The sequence below is a fragment of the Misgurnus anguillicaudatus genome, chromosome 7 (assembly GCF_027580225.2).
Source record: "Misgurnus anguillicaudatus chromosome 7, ASM2758022v2, whole genome shotgun sequence".
Taxonomy (NCBI): Eukaryota; Metazoa; Chordata; class Actinopteri; order Cypriniformes; family Cobitidae; genus Misgurnus; species Misgurnus anguillicaudatus.
The window spans coordinates 29,295,929-29,314,335 of NC_073343.2; the positions used below are offsets into that span (position 1 = coordinate 29,295,929).

At 37.4% G+C, this 18,407-nt stretch overlaps 2 protein-coding genes across 3 annotated transcripts in view; one reads left to right on the forward strand and one right to left on the reverse strand.

The window, feature by feature from the left end:
* strn3 (striatin, calmodulin binding protein 3) overlaps positions 1 to 10,554 on the reverse strand; it is a 33,480-nt gene extending 22,926 nt beyond the window's left edge. The window contains exon 1 of one of the 2 annotated variants that reach the window (XM_073869696.1): positions 10,002 to 10,554. In XM_073869696.1, the coding sequence (XP_073725797.1) occupies positions 10,002 to 10,259 (258 nt within the window). In that variant the 5' untranslated portion in view covers positions 10,260 to 10,554. The remainder of the gene's footprint in view (positions 1 to 10,001) is intronic. The other variant, XM_073869695.1, reaches the window with a different exon arrangement.
* Positions 9,401 to 17,879, forward strand: ap4s1 (adaptor related protein complex 4 subunit sigma 1). The gene is made up of 6 exons (XM_073869697.1): positions 9,401 to 9,583; positions 13,035 to 13,196; positions 13,421 to 13,507; positions 15,212 to 15,280; positions 17,149 to 17,160; positions 17,621 to 17,879. Exons 2-6 carry the CDS (start codon positions 13,059 to 13,061, stop codon positions 17,747 to 17,749), a joined length of 435 nt encoding a protein of 144 aa, XP_073725798.1. The 5' UTR covers positions 9,401 to 9,583; positions 13,035 to 13,058; the 3' UTR covers positions 17,750 to 17,879.
* Positions 17,880 to 18,407: the final 528 nt, after the last annotated feature.

The following is an 18,407-nucleotide window of genomic DNA, read 5'->3' on the forward strand; positions in this document are numbered from 1 at the left end:
AAGCGGTATTAACGTAATGTACTAAATAAAAGTTAACATGTTACATTATAGTTTAGTTGATGCATGACTTCCTTGTAAATTATTAAAAGCTCTTTCCTAGTTACAGCTCGAGCTTCAACATAGATATTTCAAGTAATTGTCTTGAGTACTTGGTTTCTAAAGATTAATTATCTAAATAAGTAATGACCAGCACAAAACCACATCACTGCTTCAACCATTACGTGAGTTTGAGGCGGGACTATCGAACTGCACAACAAATGTCAGACAGTTCGTGGGGGCATAATGGAAAAACATTTGAATAACCTTTTTATAAATTTTAATGTGACCAGCAAACAACTAAATCATCTTTGGTTGATTTCAAACCAATAAGGAGTTTCCTTAAACCTGTAAATTTAAAGAGCACCTATTGTCCGATTCATGTTTTTACATTTCCTTAGGTGTGTAGGTGTTTTTTAGTAAATGTTAACGATATGTAAAAGGTACATACACCCAGTGGCGGCGTTTCACGAAAACCTAGGGTATGGCAAAAATTATTCGTACAAGAAGGCCATTCAAATAACGAATCTATGAAGCCACATTATATCCATTATGTGTAAATACTCCACCAACCCGTACAAAATCATACTATGATTGCACGGATGTACACTTACTGACAACAATACGGAAGCAATACAAAAGAAAAAACAAAAATAGAAATCATGGTTGTTTAAAATGCTTTTCAAATGTTGTCATTCTTAACTAAGTGCAACTCCAGCAACAGATAAACTAAAACAAGATAATATCAAAACATACTGTAACATCCCTTCACAAATCTTGTCATGACAGCCGCCAATAAACACAAAACACAATAAAGACTTTTAATGATGTGATAGAGCACACGTAGTTTACTCAGCCAGCTAACCAACTAAGACTAAAACACTAAACTCTTAGTAAAACAGGGCTAAATGCAAAAAGTCTAACCTTTTGTCGTCGTGCAGTTTTTATTCCACAAGTCGCCATATTCAAAAACGCGCGCAAATAATTAATACACTTAGACTGCGCTACAATTTCCCAGTGTAAGAGAACATGTTTATTTATCCACAGAGAACAAATCATTTTACTTCTGGAATAATGTATGCAATATGCATTGCACGAGCGTGGGGGAGAACCGTGAGTCTGTTTGAATGTTAAAACAAAAAAAGGAGTTTACTTGCGAAAATAAAGATTATAAACAACAGCGGTCATCATGAAACCTCCTGCAAGGACTTCAAGCTGCGCTGCAAGCAAGAACGACAGGCTGATGACATCAAAGCACCGCGAGGGTGAGGCGAGAAATCATCGGAAGAGTTTGCTTTCAAACCGCTCTTGATGTTATCCGCATGTCGGTTCCTGTATTATAGCATGAAGTCAAGCACACGTGTATATTATCCATGTTAGTGATGTACTAATGTTCAGATATGTTCTACTGAAAATATTTAAAATGATAAAATGACATACCCTGCCATACGCAAACGCCGCCCCTGCATACACCAAAGCAAACGATGGGGTGAGTTATCGTCTCCAACGTAAATCTCTTTTCTTGGACTCCAACAAACACAAAGATTGTAGGCAACAGTTTACTTCCTGGAATTGGTGATGTAGGCAAGACCGACATTATCATAATTCCTCCCACTTCAGACTCACAGCCTGTAAGTTAACTCCAGTGTGCATTGTGCGCGAATCTTTCAAACATAGTAAAGAGCGTCACATTTCCGGCTGACGTCAGAGGTATTCAGGCCAATCACAACATACAGATTAGCTGGCCAATCAGGGACACAGCGCTTTTTAAATCGATGAGTTGTGTACCAAATCAGTCCGTTTCAGGAAGGGAGTGAAATCTGGAGCTACAAAAATGTACGGTATGTGGAAAATAATGTGTTTTTAACCATAAACCACGCAAACACATTGTATTATACCAAATACACAAAATAACGTGGTTTATAAGCAATGAAATAGGTGCTCTTTAAAGGCCGGGGTATACATTTTTTTCCACGTCCGCGCAGCTTTTCGAGTATACTCCCTGCGGCTATACGCGGATGGCCGCGTTCGACACTATACGCAATACAAATGATTTCTTATTCAAATTATTACTCTACCAGGCAGTCAGGGCAGCACTGATTTGGCGACATTTACAGTACATTAAAACATTAGTATAGGTGATGAACAGTAGCCGATCCACCATTGCAAACACAGTTTAGAACAAACAACAAGACAACACTGAAAAGGAATCAAACATTATCATTCTCCACAGCTTTTTTGTTCTTGGAAGAAGTAAGAATTAAAGAATAAAAATGAAAGTGTGTGTGCAAATGCTGTCTATTTCCTTTGTATAATTGTTTGTAGTGGAGTGTCCTGTCTAAATTTTCACGCGCATGCGCTGTTGTTCGCACTGTCCACGCGGTCTCAAATTTTGGGCTGCACGCGGACGGTCCGCGGCCCCTCCTGATGATGAAAATGACGTCATGCGGACGGCGCGCATACGCGGACGTCCCTAGTATACTTTCGGCTTAACCGTTAAGTCTCTCGAGATTTTGTACAGATCACTGGAATCTCAGCAAACTAGTTTTATTGCAGTCCCGTTCTATAGTTCAGATCATTCGTTGCTGTTACAACACAATGAAAGCACCGATAGTCAAATCTAACAAGATGGGCTGTGTGTATCATCATGGAGTTATGTGGCGGCACTGGCGGGGAAAAAAAAATCAACACACTGGTCCTCGATCTGTTGCATCAAGAATCATTGCATCCAATGTGAATAGCCACATTTGCATCACATCGTCACATTCAGTGTGAAATGGCCTTTCAGTCCCTTCATCACAGACTCAATGAGTTGGTACCCTTTTAAAAGGTCCTAATATGTGCCATTTAGGTACAGATATGGGTGCATTTGTTACCAATATGTACCTTTATGGTACTAATATGCACCCTTTGTGTACACAGGTACTGGTATACTGTTTGAAAGACTACCACCCCTGGGACAGCACTTTTCCCATTTTTATGACAGTGAAGGGGGTCAGAGGTCATAGGTGTAAGATTTAACCCATAATTAAAGGGTAAATCTCTAAATATGTAAAAATATGATTTAATTTTACAAAAATGCATGATGTTCATATCAATTTATAGCATTCCAGCATAGCTATTCAACAGGGAAGTATTTATGCGACCATTGCAACTATGAAATCTGATACACAAACATGTCACAAAACACAGATACCTAGATGCTTAAAAACTTCCTTTTTACATAACATGCCTGGCAAATGTACTGCTGATATACGTTTCAAGCACATAATATCTGTGGCTCATATTATGCATAGGTTCTCTGGATTTACCAGGTTATCTAAAACATCCCCACAATGCTTCGTTTTAACCATAGCCCCCTGTTTTTTTACTTTAAGGACTTTAACAAAACAACCATGCAGCTCGGAGCTATCAGATTACTACTTCACTTTATCTCTGTAATGCAATATGTGCATTAAGACCTGAATATTAATGACATGAGCTTGCATTAGTACAGCATTAAGGCATTCGGAATGCACCTTACTAAGTTGGACCGGTTATGAGCGAATATAAATAATTCAAAGACTAGGTTAACTAGGCCTGCATTTTACAAAATACATTTTGTAAGCAGGCAGGTAATGCTAAGGAATACCGGTCTATTAAAACACAGCATTGCATGTGTCAGCAGACTGTAAGGACAGCCACTACACATATGGTCAGGAACAGCTGGCTGCTCACTGCCCCGAGCAAGACTCTGATGCTTGGTGGAAATCTCTGTCACCTACCGGATTTAAAGATCGGTAGAAGAGCATTTCAGCTGTGCGGACTGAACGCAGACACTAAAAATACCCGACACGCTGTGGGAGAAAAGCAGCTGAATGAGGGGACCTTATGGGTTTAATAATAGTATGTGACGCAAAATGCTTATATTACCCAAATCACAGGCACATTCAAACTCATTTCGATCAAAACTCTTTAAGTTCATAAATCTAAACGATATTTAAAATTATTAACGTTTACGCAATTGGCAGACGCTTCAATCCAAAGCATTACATATACTTTTTATTCACAGAGGATCAAACCCATGACCTTTTTTGCATGGCTTACACAATAATCTACCAGTTGAGCTACATGAACACTTAAGAAAGCTAAAAAAAAAAAAGCTAAACAGCATTGTGGCAAAGCATACAAACTGATACGATGCAAAATACATAGGCCTATACCTAGCTGCTGTGTATATCACGACACCTATAGAATAACGTTCTGTTATTATTTAAATAAGGTTTATGGATAGATGCAACATAAAATTTGAGCTTTCATTTTTTTTTCCTAGTCTTTAACTGTAGTAATCATTCAGCAACAAAAGCATTTAGACTAGGGGTGGGCGATAAACCGGTAGACATAATTAACCGGTAGAAAATTGTCAACCGGTAGAGATTTTGGACTATCGTTTCTATCGAGGTTACGTGCCCACGACACGCTCCTGTGCGCGTGGTCGCGAAAACGTAACGTTTGTACACGTATTTAAGCACTGCAGTTTTAAAACAAGTTATTTTAAGCCATTGAAACACAGACAACAGATCTGTATGCGTGCGTTCTTTCTGTGTGTCAGGAGCGGACAAGTCGCGCAGCCGCTGCTTTTTCTGTCTGTGAGGAACGCGCAAGTCGCGCGACTGCTGCTCATTAAGCTCGCGAGCATTTTTCCCGCTTTATTGGCCTTAAATACATATATGCGTCAAAATTCCCGTCTTTGCAAGCATCCTCATAAACACGACCAGTCAGGTCTTAAGAGAAAGTAAACAGCTAAAACAGAAAGCGCATGTGTGACAGTGTATTGGATCTGGACGTTGGTCTTAAAGGGGAAGTTACCTAATTTTGCTCCCGTCTGTCACTCGTGTTAATCAAACAGCATTGAGAAAAATCTCTCACTGCTCCTGATTAAATCACTTTTCTACCTTAAATAAAAATATGTATAGGCTTATACATACATGCATAATTATTTATTATCATTCTTATATGACTGTTTATCTTCAGAGAGCTTGAGTTTTGTTTGCTTTTTATCTTCTTTCTATGCTTGTATATGTTTTTTGTGAGAAGTATGAACATTTCTATGGTATTAAAGATTTAAACCTTATTAAAACATAAAAAACCTCTACCGTGATACATATCGTTATCATGATATAAAATTAATCCTATCGTGATAGAAGATTTTGGTCATATCGCCCACCCCTAATTTAGACTATGTTATATTGCAAACATAGTCACGGCTAAAAGGAATGCAGACACAACATTGCATGTCATGCTTAAAGAAAAACACCACCGTTTTTCAATATTTTACTTACCTCAACTTAAATAAATTAATACATACCCATCTTATTTTTATGCATGCACTTTTGTACAGAGCTTCTTGAATGTGTTAGCATTTAGCCTAGCCCCATTCATTCCTACGGCTCCAAACAAAAGTTTTATTTTGTGCCACCATACTTACTCGTGTAACTACTCATATAATGGTCTTTAAATAGGGTAGACATGGAAGTGTTTGGTGGCTTCTAAATTCATCCATTTGGAGCAATAGGAATGAATGAGGCCAGACTAAATGCCAACACACTCACGAGGCGCCGTACAAAGACCAAACGTGCACCCATTGAAAAAAAGATAGGTATGTATTAATGCATCTAAGTTGAGGTAAGAACATGGTAAAATATTGAAAAATTGTGGTGTTATCCTTTAACAACACCCTTCAAATGTAACTCACAATATAACAGTTTCTCAAAACTTATTGCTCAGTTATGAATGCAATATCACTTCTGTGGAACGGATACACCCTTTACATGAAATGGATAAAGGTGTTGACATAAACGGTAAACGCACCCTCAACTAAGGGGGCTTTTACATGATGACGTTTTACCAGAAAACTGATTTTTTTTTATGCAGTTTGGCTGTTTGTTTACATGACAATGACATTTTTGGGACCTGAAAGTTCAAAGTTGTAAATTGTAAAAATTCGGGATTTGTCGGGGATGGTTTGATTTTTGGTTCATTCAATTTGCCAATGATTTGCTGGAATCTGTGTTTGCATTCACACACACAGATACTGTAAATATCCCGTAAAGACACGAGACGTGTTTAAAGTCCTGCACTTGGTCGTATTTTTCTCTGCAGCGTCTGAAGTTTGCTTATTATCCGTTATTTCTTTCTCCAGAAACCATGTGTGCATTTCTGTTTATAAGACTATAAAGAAGTGCATGACATGCCGTTCTGTCATGCTGGTCAATGATCTCAGCTTCAGAGTGGATATTTTATGAGCTCCATGATCTCTGCTTCAGTCCAGTTTGCAAACATTTCTCATTGTGAATGTTAATCTGCATATAAACTAGGGCTGTGCAAAAATACAGATACAGCTAACTATCGTGATAATTTTTCCACAATAGTGTATCGGTATTTCAATCTCTACTGTCGATATTTTAAAAACACATCAAAATCCCTCTGTGTACGTCAAACGACGCCCTCTGCCGCTGCAGTAGTTGTCGCTGTCCAGTTGTCTGTCACATACGGCCATTCGGCCAATGTCTCAAAAGTTAGTGAGAATGAGAAAATGGCAGAAACTTTAAAAACGCCCGCAGCTTTCAAAGCCAACGTGTGGGAGCACTTTGGCTTTAAAAAAAAAAGTAAAAAAGCTATTTTTTACATTTTGATAAAAAAGAAAAGAGTATTGCAATGTATCGCAACATGCAGTGTATCGTATCGTGATACATTGTATCATGTCCCATGTATCGTTTCGTAAGGCCCTTGCCAATACCCAGCCCTAATGTAAACCCCTCATTTTAAAGAGCTGAACAATAACTTCAAGTTGGCATGACACACGTCCTCACTACGGCACGCCCCTTACGGCATGGTTTCTGCATCTCATTCACACGGTGGGCTTTTCCACGTATCTTACGGCAATGTTACTAGATTCTCTTTCCGGGAGTGATCCCAGAACATTTACAGAAGCCTGTCTGCCAATTTTACAGGTTTTTCTGGGACCAAAGTGCTGTGTGAATGATGTTAAACACGCATGAATGTCATTTCATAGTAATCCTGCAGCCTTTGATTAGGATTTTCAGGGGTGTTTGATTAGGGCTGGAGTTAAACTTTGCAGGACACTGGCCCTCCAGGACCCTGATCTATCGCTCTTTGGAAGAACGCAAATGTGTTTTCTAGTGATGCACCGATATTTATCGGCCGATTTTTGATGAATTTGAAACCATCGGCATATCGGCGATAGCACGAGAAAGGCCGATACCGATTGTTTATTAATTAACTGCATAACGAAATCCATTATATGTAAAAAACGAGTTAATGTTGTTAATAAAATAAATGCTGAATAGCAAAAACCACCTTTGAAGGTTGTCATGCTGTCTTATTATATTTGTTTTAGCTTAATTTTTGCCTCTCTTATTATGTTGGTCAGTTGAATGTTAATTAGATCCAATCCATGTTCAGTAAAAATAATTTGATGCAGAAATAAACTAGCAAATAGAGCAGCTATATAGTATTGTATACAAGTGTTTAATATTGGTATCGGCCCCAAAAATCCTATCGGTGCATCCCTAGTGTTTTCTTTACAAAATAACGTCGGCATCTACCGACCTGGCACATGTAATAAAGCATAGTTAGCCATCTTTGTGTAAACGCAGATTTTTTGACAGCATTGACATGTTTACATGAAAAAACGAGGAAAACTACATTGTTGTTGTGTAAAATAGCTTAAGTTACAATGTGATAAACATAAACCCCACAGAAAACGTTATTCCTTGTAGCTGGAGAGATGCAATGCAAACTGACTGAAGATGGCACTAGAATGACCTACAAACCCCGAGCTAACCCACATAATCTTATTCGGCTTTATTCCCGATGTGACTGCTTAGGACATCTCCTCTAGCAGCGATGCTTACAAAAACTGGCAAACTGACAAGAAGAGTTTCACATCAATTTGGGGCCAGATAGTGTCATAAAGTAGCATTAAACTACTACCCATTATCTAACATTAGCTTTATCTCCAACACAGATGCCAAATGTGCACAATCCCTTGCTTTTGAAGGTAACTACAGTACTGATAAAAAACCAAGACATCCAAATATCCAAAGAATAGATGTATCAAATCATCTGTGTCACTTTCAAATTCATTTTTCACATCTGTGCTCATGCAGAGCTTAGTGGGAGAGCTAGAGCATTGTGTTAGCAATGCAAAAGATCATGGGTTTGATCCCAGGGAACACACATAGTGATGCACTATAAAGCCCAGAGTATAATCAGTTTTTACAGCCTTGCAAAGTATAGTTTATTTGACTCGTACCTGTACAAAGACGACCAATGCATGCAAAAAATTCTGACGGTGCGCGTACAGTACGCGCACACACTTCTGATGACGAAAACTGTACGTGGACCCTTGTGTACGTTTAAAAATGGACCATACTTCGACCTTAAGTCGTTTTGGATAAAAGCGTCTGCCAAATGCATAAATGTAAAATTAATTTGTAATGTTGACGTTTTGCTCAATGTTCAGGGCAGAAGTTAAACATCTAAAACATGGAATGTGGAGAAGATAAACAAGACCAATCCCTTCTCGGAGAAATCCTGGATTGGTATGAACGTGGGAGAGCTGACTGCTTTTAAATAATGACAGTGCCATTAGGTGTAAAGTGGGAGTCACCTATAAAGTATGTCACTGAACAAGTTTGTACACGGGTGGTAAAAAAACACTGAAGCATCCTACGGCAAAAGTCACAGTGTTTACATAAACGCAAACCCTACTTTTTCCTCATTCCCCAAAGCTAGACAGATTAAAAAAACACGAACTTGCTGTTAAAGTTACACTTGTCAAACCTGCAATGATATTTGCAAAAAGACCAAACCTGCCCTAATATCACATCTTAATACATGTATTTAATGTGAATGGGTGCAGATGTCAGCCAAGCTGAAATAAAACCAAATATTTGTTATTTTTGTATCAACTTTAGTCGTCCTAGTGTATTAGTCTATTATTAGCAAACCTTCCCATTACACAACACACTGTCTTAGCAGCTAACCTGAGATGCTAAAGAAAAGTAAAGATGACATCACATCCTTGTAAAATATCAAGTTTATGGGTTAAACACATAACCTGACACTTTCAACTGACTATATGACACTCATTTGTCAGTAAAATGAGTTTAAAATAAAACTAAAGAGCAGAAACTAGCAATGGCTAACAGTGTCACATACAGATTTGCTAACAGCTTAGCTTTAAATTGGTCAGCCACACGTATTCCTCGTGCTTTCAGTCGTCTATCATGTCTATGTTTTGTGTACTTAATCTCACACAGTATCTAAAAATACTGCACATTTCAGTAAGGTGTTAAAGTGAGAGTGCTAACAGGCTGAATCGATACAAGAAGAGACCCATACGGACGCCATATTGACCAAAGCAAAATGGCAGAACGAGTGAATAGTTGACAAAGTCTGCTGGCTTTCATTGACAGATGCTTTCCAACGCCACGAAACGACGACACATCGACGACTATCAAATCTGGTACCGTGTTCATGGGTAAGATGATACTGAATTGATCGTGTCCGCTATCGCTAAACATCGTTGCTAAAGCGATGTCACGTTAGCTTAGCATAGCCTATCAAGTACACTACTCCAAGTAACGTTACAAGGTTTCGGGTCGTGTACTTCTTTATTTTATATAGTTTATATTATAGTTAGTTTATATTTAGTGGACACTTAAAATACACAAAAGAGTATTTCCTCAAATGAAAGCGTAAAGTTTGTCGCGTCGCTAGCAGTGCGGAATGGGGCGGACAGGAAGCTCGCGGGATCTATAGTCAATCTCTTACTATCAAGGACAACGTTTAGAAAGCACTTTTTAATTTAAGACAATCATCTTCACGTCGATTATATCCTCCCCGTGCGGTTCCTGTTTAGTTACCAAAGCGTTTTAGTAGATCTTCGGGGTTTGTACCTGAAGTTCGGCCCTTTCCACTTCCCAGTGCGCCCTCTCCATCTCGAACCGGGCCCACTCGTGCTGGATGTAGTGTAAAATCCCCGGGATAGTGTACTGTTGGGGCCTGGGCATCTCGTCTGGTTGTTGTTGGACCATAGCCGCTCCTCCAGCGCTGCCGATCTGGGGATTAATGCTGTTGTTACCCTGCTGCGGTGCGGACTGCTGCTGTCTCTGGGCGGCCATTCCTCCTCCTCCTCCGCCGGGCTGTTCATCCATATTTAAAAATAGGAAAGTCCTGCTAGAAGTCGTCAATTGTTTCCCCTCAACCCTCCCTTATTCACCGTCCGCGTAGCGATGCGATGTCGCCCTGCCCCCTACGAAATAGGCTGGCACCTGAGCGGGTGAAACGGTGTTTTGGGTTTCGTGTCAGCGCACGGATTTGCCGACCGCCATTAGTCCGATCCCTGGATGTGAGTCTCCTTACTGCGGGGGTGAGTGAGGGAGGACTGGCGCGCACTGCATGATGGGACGCGTTCACCCAACCCTGCTGAATACGGGACTACACGGGAAGACACGGGGCGTGTGTGTGGCGATAGTGTGACTCAATCAATGATGGAAGACGAGGAATGACTTGACTATAAATACAGTTAATAAAGATAAGGAGAAAATGAAGGAATGTTTTTTAAAGGAATAGTTCACTCATAAATGAAAGTTAGCTTCTGTTTGACTCATCCTTAAAGGTGCAGTGCGTAATTTTTAGAAGGATCTCTTGACAGAAATGCAAAATAATATACAAAACTATATTATCAGGGGTGTAATAAAGACCTTTCATAATGAACCGTTATGTGTTTATTACCTTAGAACGAGACCTTTTTATCTACATACACCTTACATGGAAGTCGCCATTTTGAGCCACCATTTTTCTACAGAAGCCCTTAACGGACACATTTTTTACTAAGTTGTCTCCGACGATGACTTGTTTGTCCGGTGGTGGCTACCGTATCTTCTCTATGTGTTTTAAAAGCGAGGGGTGAGGAGTGGACTAAGCCGTTGGTTGCAATTCGCAACCTTACCACTAGATGCCGCTAAAATTTACACACTGCACCTTTAAGCCATCATAGGTATATAAGTTATGACTTTCTTTTTTAGCCCAACACAGTTGGAGTTATATTAAATAATATCCTGGCTCCTTTCAACTTTATAATGGCGGTGAATAGTGCCTCATTTTTAAAGCACACCCATCCATCCATCAAAAACTAATCTAGTTATTAAATGTCTTCTCATTTGAAGCGATAGGTTTTTCGTAAGACAACATATTTCAAACTTTATAAACTTCAGCCATACGCGAGTTCACTGGAGAGTTTAGGTCAGATATGATACATTATGGTTTGAATTGAAAAACATTATGGTGAATAAAAAAAACGCATAATTTACATTTTTGGGTGAACTGTTCCTTTAAGTGATTTTTTATCTTTTATAGTTTCTAAACCTAATGATATAATAACTAGACGTTGATAATAGCAGTACTTTTAATATTAATATTTTAATATTAATATTTATATCCCGGACGAGCCCCCATGTGTGTATAGCGGCGCAAATGAATAATATTTGAGAAATCGCACCGATTTATCAGCCGGTGAAATTTATTGGCAGATTTTTTAGTTTCTCTAGGTCAGTTGGTAGGGCATTGTGCTAGCCACGTAAACTTCATGGGTTCGATCCCAGAAACACGCATACTAAAAAACGTGTAGATTAAAGGTGTAGCGGAGGATTTTCTCGAATTTTAGAAAAGAACCGCCTTCTCCACTTTTTTATAAAATGCAACTGCGCAACACTCCTGATTGACAACTAATAGGACCAATAGTCTTGATGATCCACCCGGAAAAAGAAAATCCTCCGCAATACCTTTAAATGCACGTTAAGATGCTTTGGATGAAAGCGTGAGAGAGGCTGATATAATAACACACCGATAACTGTGTAAAGGCGCTAAGTTGTATTTGACCTAGTCAAAAGAGTTTAAAAATATTTGAGAATAATATTTAATAGCAAACTTAACTACTGAGGTTTGTCATTTTATGCATTTACTTTTATTTTGTTTTTATCTTACTGTTGTGCCTCTCTTATAATGTTAAAGCCGACACTTCATGAAAATCTGACTTTTTCATGTTTAAGTGCTATAATTGGGTCCCCAGGCCTTCTATCAACCTATAAAGTGTGAAAATGAACAACACAGTAACTTAGTTTTGGTGAACCATTCTCTGCAAGCATGTGAAAAAACAGGTCATTGAAATTTGGCTTGTGATGTCAGAAGGGGATAATACCGCCCCTTAATCTGCACTATCCAACCATGGCACTGACATTTAGTGCAGAGATCAGCTCATTTGCTTTTAAAATGCAACGTAAAGTTTTTAAAAATGTTTTGCTCGCACAAAGTGGCAATTTTAACATGCTATAATAAATAATCTATATGGTATTTTGAGCTAAAACTTCATATATGTACTTTTCGGACACGAAAGATTTATTTTACATCTTAAAGTCTTATGAAATGTCCCCTTTAAATGGATCTAATTCAAAAAATTTGAAAATAAAAATTATTTAATGATGCAGCAAAAAACTAGCCAGTATAGCTTAATGCATATGTTGGTGAACTTTACTAATTTAAAACTTGATCAAAACAGTGATGTGTTTTAATGACAAAAGTTTAAATAAGTAAGCAAATACCGGATTCAGCCAATAGTTGTTTGTGATACTGGTATCTGCGTCGGCAAACAAAAAATATTTTTATTGCGTCCCTAAATCATACCATAGTTAAATATTGTAATACCAGATGCCACAGTTATTATTAGACACCATTGTCTAAATAAATTAAGGTTCATATGAATATAATTTTTAGTATTGTGTTTAGTTTGTTTTGCAATATTAAAATAAATCAGGTTTTATGCTGGTACATTTTGTAAAAAAAAGTGCACAACTCATTATTTTTAACTATTCAAAGATGATTATTGTTACCCTCCCTGGTACAAACTAATGACTAATTATTTATCTTTCTAGTGGAGAATATTATTCTGCTTCACCATGATCAAGTTTCTTCTGATGATGAATAAACAGGGCCAGACGCGCCTGTCTAAGTATTATGAACATGTAGACATTGGGAAGAGAGCAGCTCTTGAAGCTGATGTGGTCAGGGGATGTCTCTCCCGGAGGAAGGAAGAGGTCAGTTTCCTTTTCGCTTTCAGTTAACTGGTTAACCACACAGCTGTATAGCACTATTTTGGTGTATGGTTTGCATTTTTTTTAAAACAAGACTAATGGTTATGCATGTGTTGTTAATCTCTAGGGGAAATTTAGTGCAAAATAACAGCAACAGCAACATCAGTGTATTTACAATGAATAAATACAGAACATATCTATACATTTCTGTGCTTTTGTTCACTCAGTGTTCGTTTGTGGAGTATAAAGACTACAAGCTGGTATATCGTCAGTATGCAGCACTTTTTATTGTTGTTGGCATTACGGAAAATGAGGTTAGTTATTTGTGTTACAGGTGCAATCTTTATAATTAGTGTCAATTAGGCACTAGTTTTTTTTATTTTTTTATATTAAGGTGTGCCAATAAGATATTTTGTTCAAACACTTGAAATTGGATCTACTTGAAAATGTTACTTAAATTGGTAACACTTCAAAAATGTAAGTTTTTCAACAATTTGAGGGGAAAACCTACTTTAATTGGTTACATATATTCACACTTTAACGAAAATCGAACTTTTCCATGTTTAAAATTTTGACCTCAGCGCACAGTAACATCATCAGTCCTGACTACTCCCCCTCTCGCTCAAACTACCGTTAATATTACTGCGCCTGAGGTTGAAGTGTTGCAAACTAAGTGCTCTTCTGCCATACAATATAGTTCTAATTTTTTCATCCGCTTAAAAAAATCGCCACGTTTTATTTTGTGCCACCATACTTACTCGTCTAACTACTCATGTAACAGTCTTTAAAAAGGGAAAACATGGAAGTGTTTGGTGGGTTCTAAATTCATCCCTGTTTGGATCCTAAGGAATGAATGGGGCTAGGCTAAATGCTAACACATTCACAACACACTGTACAAAGATTAAAAGTACACCCATTGAAAAAAGATAGGTATGTATTAATTAGTCTAAGTTGAGGTAAGAACAAAGTAAAATATTGAAAAACAGTGGTGTTGTCCTTTAATAAAGTTACATACCTTCTATGTAAATATCAAAGAACAATTTAAAGCTCACATAACACACACCGTTTCTGCATTTCTGATGTTAATTTGGAGTACCTATAGAGTAGTATGACATCCTTTATATTTCCAAAGAGTGTTGTAGTTTAATCAGATTTATAAAAGAAAGATTAGCTTTACCAAATCTTTCGATAACGTACGAAAAAATAAAGGAGGAGTTACTACACCGGGAGGAGCGATTACGAGTCATGCAACACTATACAACACTGTTTTAACTTATGATTCACTACATGTCGTGTCATTTATATAATATGCACGCGCCTATTTCCAACATAAGACAGAAGTCTTACTTACCGCATGAAACTCGTGACCCGGTTGGGACTTTTCAATGAAATCCAGCACATCAAACACACATGTACAACTCACTCCGCTGCTACCCCGGATAATAAACTATATCCATTGTTTCCACAAGGCTGGCTTTCTTCTCCTTGCATCCAAAAACACACTTTTTCTTTCGAGCTATTGTTGAGTTTTGAAATTAAACAAAGCTGTGTCACGTGATGTGATGTTTGTAAGTTCTAGCGTCTCCCACTGATTGACGGGTGGGCGGGGTTTTCCGGGGGAAGTTCCCATAAAAAGAAGTGATGCGTATAGTAACCCCTGAAATGTCAGCTGGACCCGTAATCGAAAAAAACTTTCAGGACCTCGTACGAAACCTGGCGAAGTGCATTTGGCACAGAAATACTCTGTAACACGCCTAACTGCTTTTTGGACACTTTGCACTTTGCCTACGTTTAGCATGAAAAAACAACTCTATATCTGTGTTAATAAGTCAGAATGCTTGAAATAACATTAAACCCCCTTTAACATATTATTTCAATGGATTCTTTTGCACCTTTAAGTTGAAAAAAAAAACACATACTTTTTAGGTTTGTTACCAATTAAAGTAATATTTTTAAGTAGATCCAACTTTTTTGCTACAATTAGATTAAAACACCTGACTCTTATTCCGTTAACACAGAATGAACTCTCAATCTATGAGCTTCTGCACAACTTTGTTGAAGTGTTAGACAAGTACTTCAGTCGTGTGGTGAGTACTGGCATTTTTCTATTAAATATTCCAGATAAAAAATAAAAATCAAGGCCCATATTTACAAAACATTTTCTCTTACTACTAAAATCATCTTTTACCAAGGAACTGGTTAAAATCTTAAGTTATAAGAAAGGGTAGGGGTTGAACTTGTTGCTATGGATGACATCATCAAGATGACCAACTACGACCAGTGATTGGCTAATAGGGTATGGGTCTCTGTGATTTAAAGGTGCAGTGTGTAAATTTTAGCGGCATCTAGTGGTGAGGTTGCAAATTGCAACCAACAGCTCAGTTCACAGCTCACCCCTTGCTTTTGAAACACATAGAGAAGCTACAGTAGCCGACACAGGACAAACATGTCATCATTGGAGACAACTTGTTTGTCTGTTAAGAGCTTCTGTAGAAACATGGCGGCACAAAATGGCGACTTCCATGTAAGGGGATCTCGGTGTATGTAGATAAAAACGTCTCATTTTAAGGTAATAAAAACATAACGGTTCATTATAAAAGGTCTTTATACATACCTGATAATATAGTTTTGTATATTATTTTGCATTTCTGTCAAGAGATCCTTCTAAAAATTACACACGGCACCTTTAATCATAGATGTATTGTAGAACAAAGTATCATGATGCCATATGCAAATAAGTATAACATTTCCATCCTCTTACATGTCTGCGTTTTACAAACAATTATTAGACAATCTTGAAAAAGGTGATACAGAAGGTTCTTTAAAGCGATTCGAAAGAAGATCCAAAGAAACATTCAGGCAAAAGGTTCTTAAAAGAATTGTTTCTTTTTTTACCTTGTTCATTTTAGAAAGGTTCTTCAGATGTTAAAGGTTCTTTATGGAACCATACAGTTAAAAATTGTTCATTTATGGCATTGTGTAGCACCTTTATTTTTAAGAGTGTATAAGCAGACTTTTAATTAAAGGTCCAGTATTTAGTGGTGAAACTGTGAATTGCAACCAATGGCTCACTCCACAGCTCTCTATGTTCATTATGTAAGGTTTTTATACATCACTGATAATATAGTTATGTAAATTATATTGCATTTCTGTCAAGAGATCCTCCTAAAAGTCACACAGTGTACCTTTAACAGATTATATTATAATTATAAATTAGAGTAAGACACGCAATCATAAAAAGACATAAAAAAAGAACAGCTGTTACTCCTTGCTCAACTTATACTGAGAGTAAGGCAACAACTATTTTAGTATTGTTTGTGATTTGGACTTAAGAGTAATCTTGACTACTCCTAACCTTTCACAGATATACTTTAAAGCGTAACTAAACCCCTGGTCAGAGCCTGACTCCACCCACTGGCAATATTTGAAAAATGCAAGAAAAGTAGGCAGATCCCAACAGAGAAAGAGGGGATGAACTAAGCTCGTACCAAGTGTGTGGTGAGATCTTAACAAGGGCGTGGTGAGCTTGAACCTGCTTACGTCACAAGTTCTTTTTTGGACCCAACATCCAATAGAAAAATTCAACTGCAGTAGCCACCGTTCAACCTGAAGAGGGCAGCACTCAGACGTTTTTACACCATATATTGTGGTATTGAAACACTTTATATCCAAATTTCAAAAAACTTACTAAAATCAATGAACAGCACTAATAAACCATCATTCTTACAGATCATTAACTAAAAAAAGTTGGTTTAGGGTTTAGTTACTCTTTAAGCACTAGAAGAATTTGTGAAACACTAAGCAAAAATTCAGGAGTCAACAAATTAGGCCATTTTTAAGCATTTCTCTTAAATCAAATTTGGAGCTACTTGTAGCCTAAAGATGTTTTATGAATACGGGCGCAGGTATTTCTGCTGTAAATTCACTGATGGTATCTGTACTTTTCTCTTGACAGAGTGAACTGGACGTATCCTTACACAAGGCATTGACCTTTTTGGTTGCTGTTGTTGTTTAGGGACAATGTTAGTTATCAGTTTTAAGCAACAAGTGGTTTAATCCGTTAAAGGGATATTTAGCCCAATTTAGTCATTATTTACTCACCCCCTTGTTGATACAAACCTGTATACATTTCTTTGTCTCGCTAAACACACTGGAAGATATTTGTAATCAAGCAGGAGCACCATTGACTCGCATAGTAGGAAAGAAAAATACTACTGAAGTCAATGGTGCTCAAAAAACGGGTTGTTACAAACATTCAGCAGCAGATCAAGGAAACGTGTACAGGTTTGTAACAACTTTTAGGGTGAGTAATGACAATTTTCATTTTTGTATGAACTATACCTTTCAGCAATAGTGACATCATTGGTGCCATGTGTTTGTATTTTTTTTTTTTTTTTGAGTGTTTAATTCCTTAATGCAAAAAATAGATAATGTTCAATTTAGATAAAGTGCACATCATACTCGATGAAATAATCCTGAATGGACATATTGTGGAGACAAATAAGAACCGGATACTGGCACCGCTACTGGCTCTGGACAAGATGACTGAAAGCTGATTGAATTCAACATTAATGTTCAACAAGAAAAATACTCACTAAATCTAAACCAAGTTTTTGCATTGTTCTAAAAATTGTATTTTGTTGTGTTCTGTATTAAACCCAACGTATTTGATGTTTCTACAGAAAACTGACCATGCATTATATGCAAGAGGGTGATTCTCGTGAAATTAGACTTATGAGGTGTCATGAAACATTTTGATGAAAAAGTAAATGAAAAGAGTATCAAAATAAGAAGCATACAGTTACAAACATCTCTTCATGTACTATTACACATGATTTTAAATAACATCATACAAACCAATTTTGTTTTTTCCCCACATTTAATGGGAAAATTTTTATTACCGCTATGTGTCCATTACTGAATTTGGGTTCTTTGACATGGAAATATTTATAATTAAAAAATCTAAAAAAATAAAAAGCTTCAGTGCATGTTATACTATAAACATTTACAGTAAAGAAACATGTGGTATTTGGTGATCATTGGTAAATGTAGAGACAATAATCAGGAATATAAATGTGTACAAGACCAATTTTCTCATCCTCCGCAACAATTTTCAATCATTGTTTAAGCCCTCAAGAACATTGTCAAAAAAACTGACTGTGACACTTACCAGGTAAGCAGTTCTTATTTTTTCTCCAGATAAAAGTTGAAATT

Bases quoted from the DNA above. Each gene is read 5' to 3' on its own strand.
- ap4s1 (XM_073869697.1), top strand. From the start codon at position 13,059: ATGATCAAGTTTCTTCTGATGATGAATAAACAGGGCCAGACGCGCCTG. The intron at 13,197-13,420 runs GTCAGTTTCCTT...TTGTTCACTCAG, and splicing joins TCTCCCGGAGGAAGGAAGAG to TGTTCGTTTGTGGAGTATAA. The intron at 13,508-15,211 runs GTTAGTTATTTG...CCGTTAACACAG, and splicing joins TTGGCATTACGGAAAATGAG to AATGAACTCTCAATCTATGA.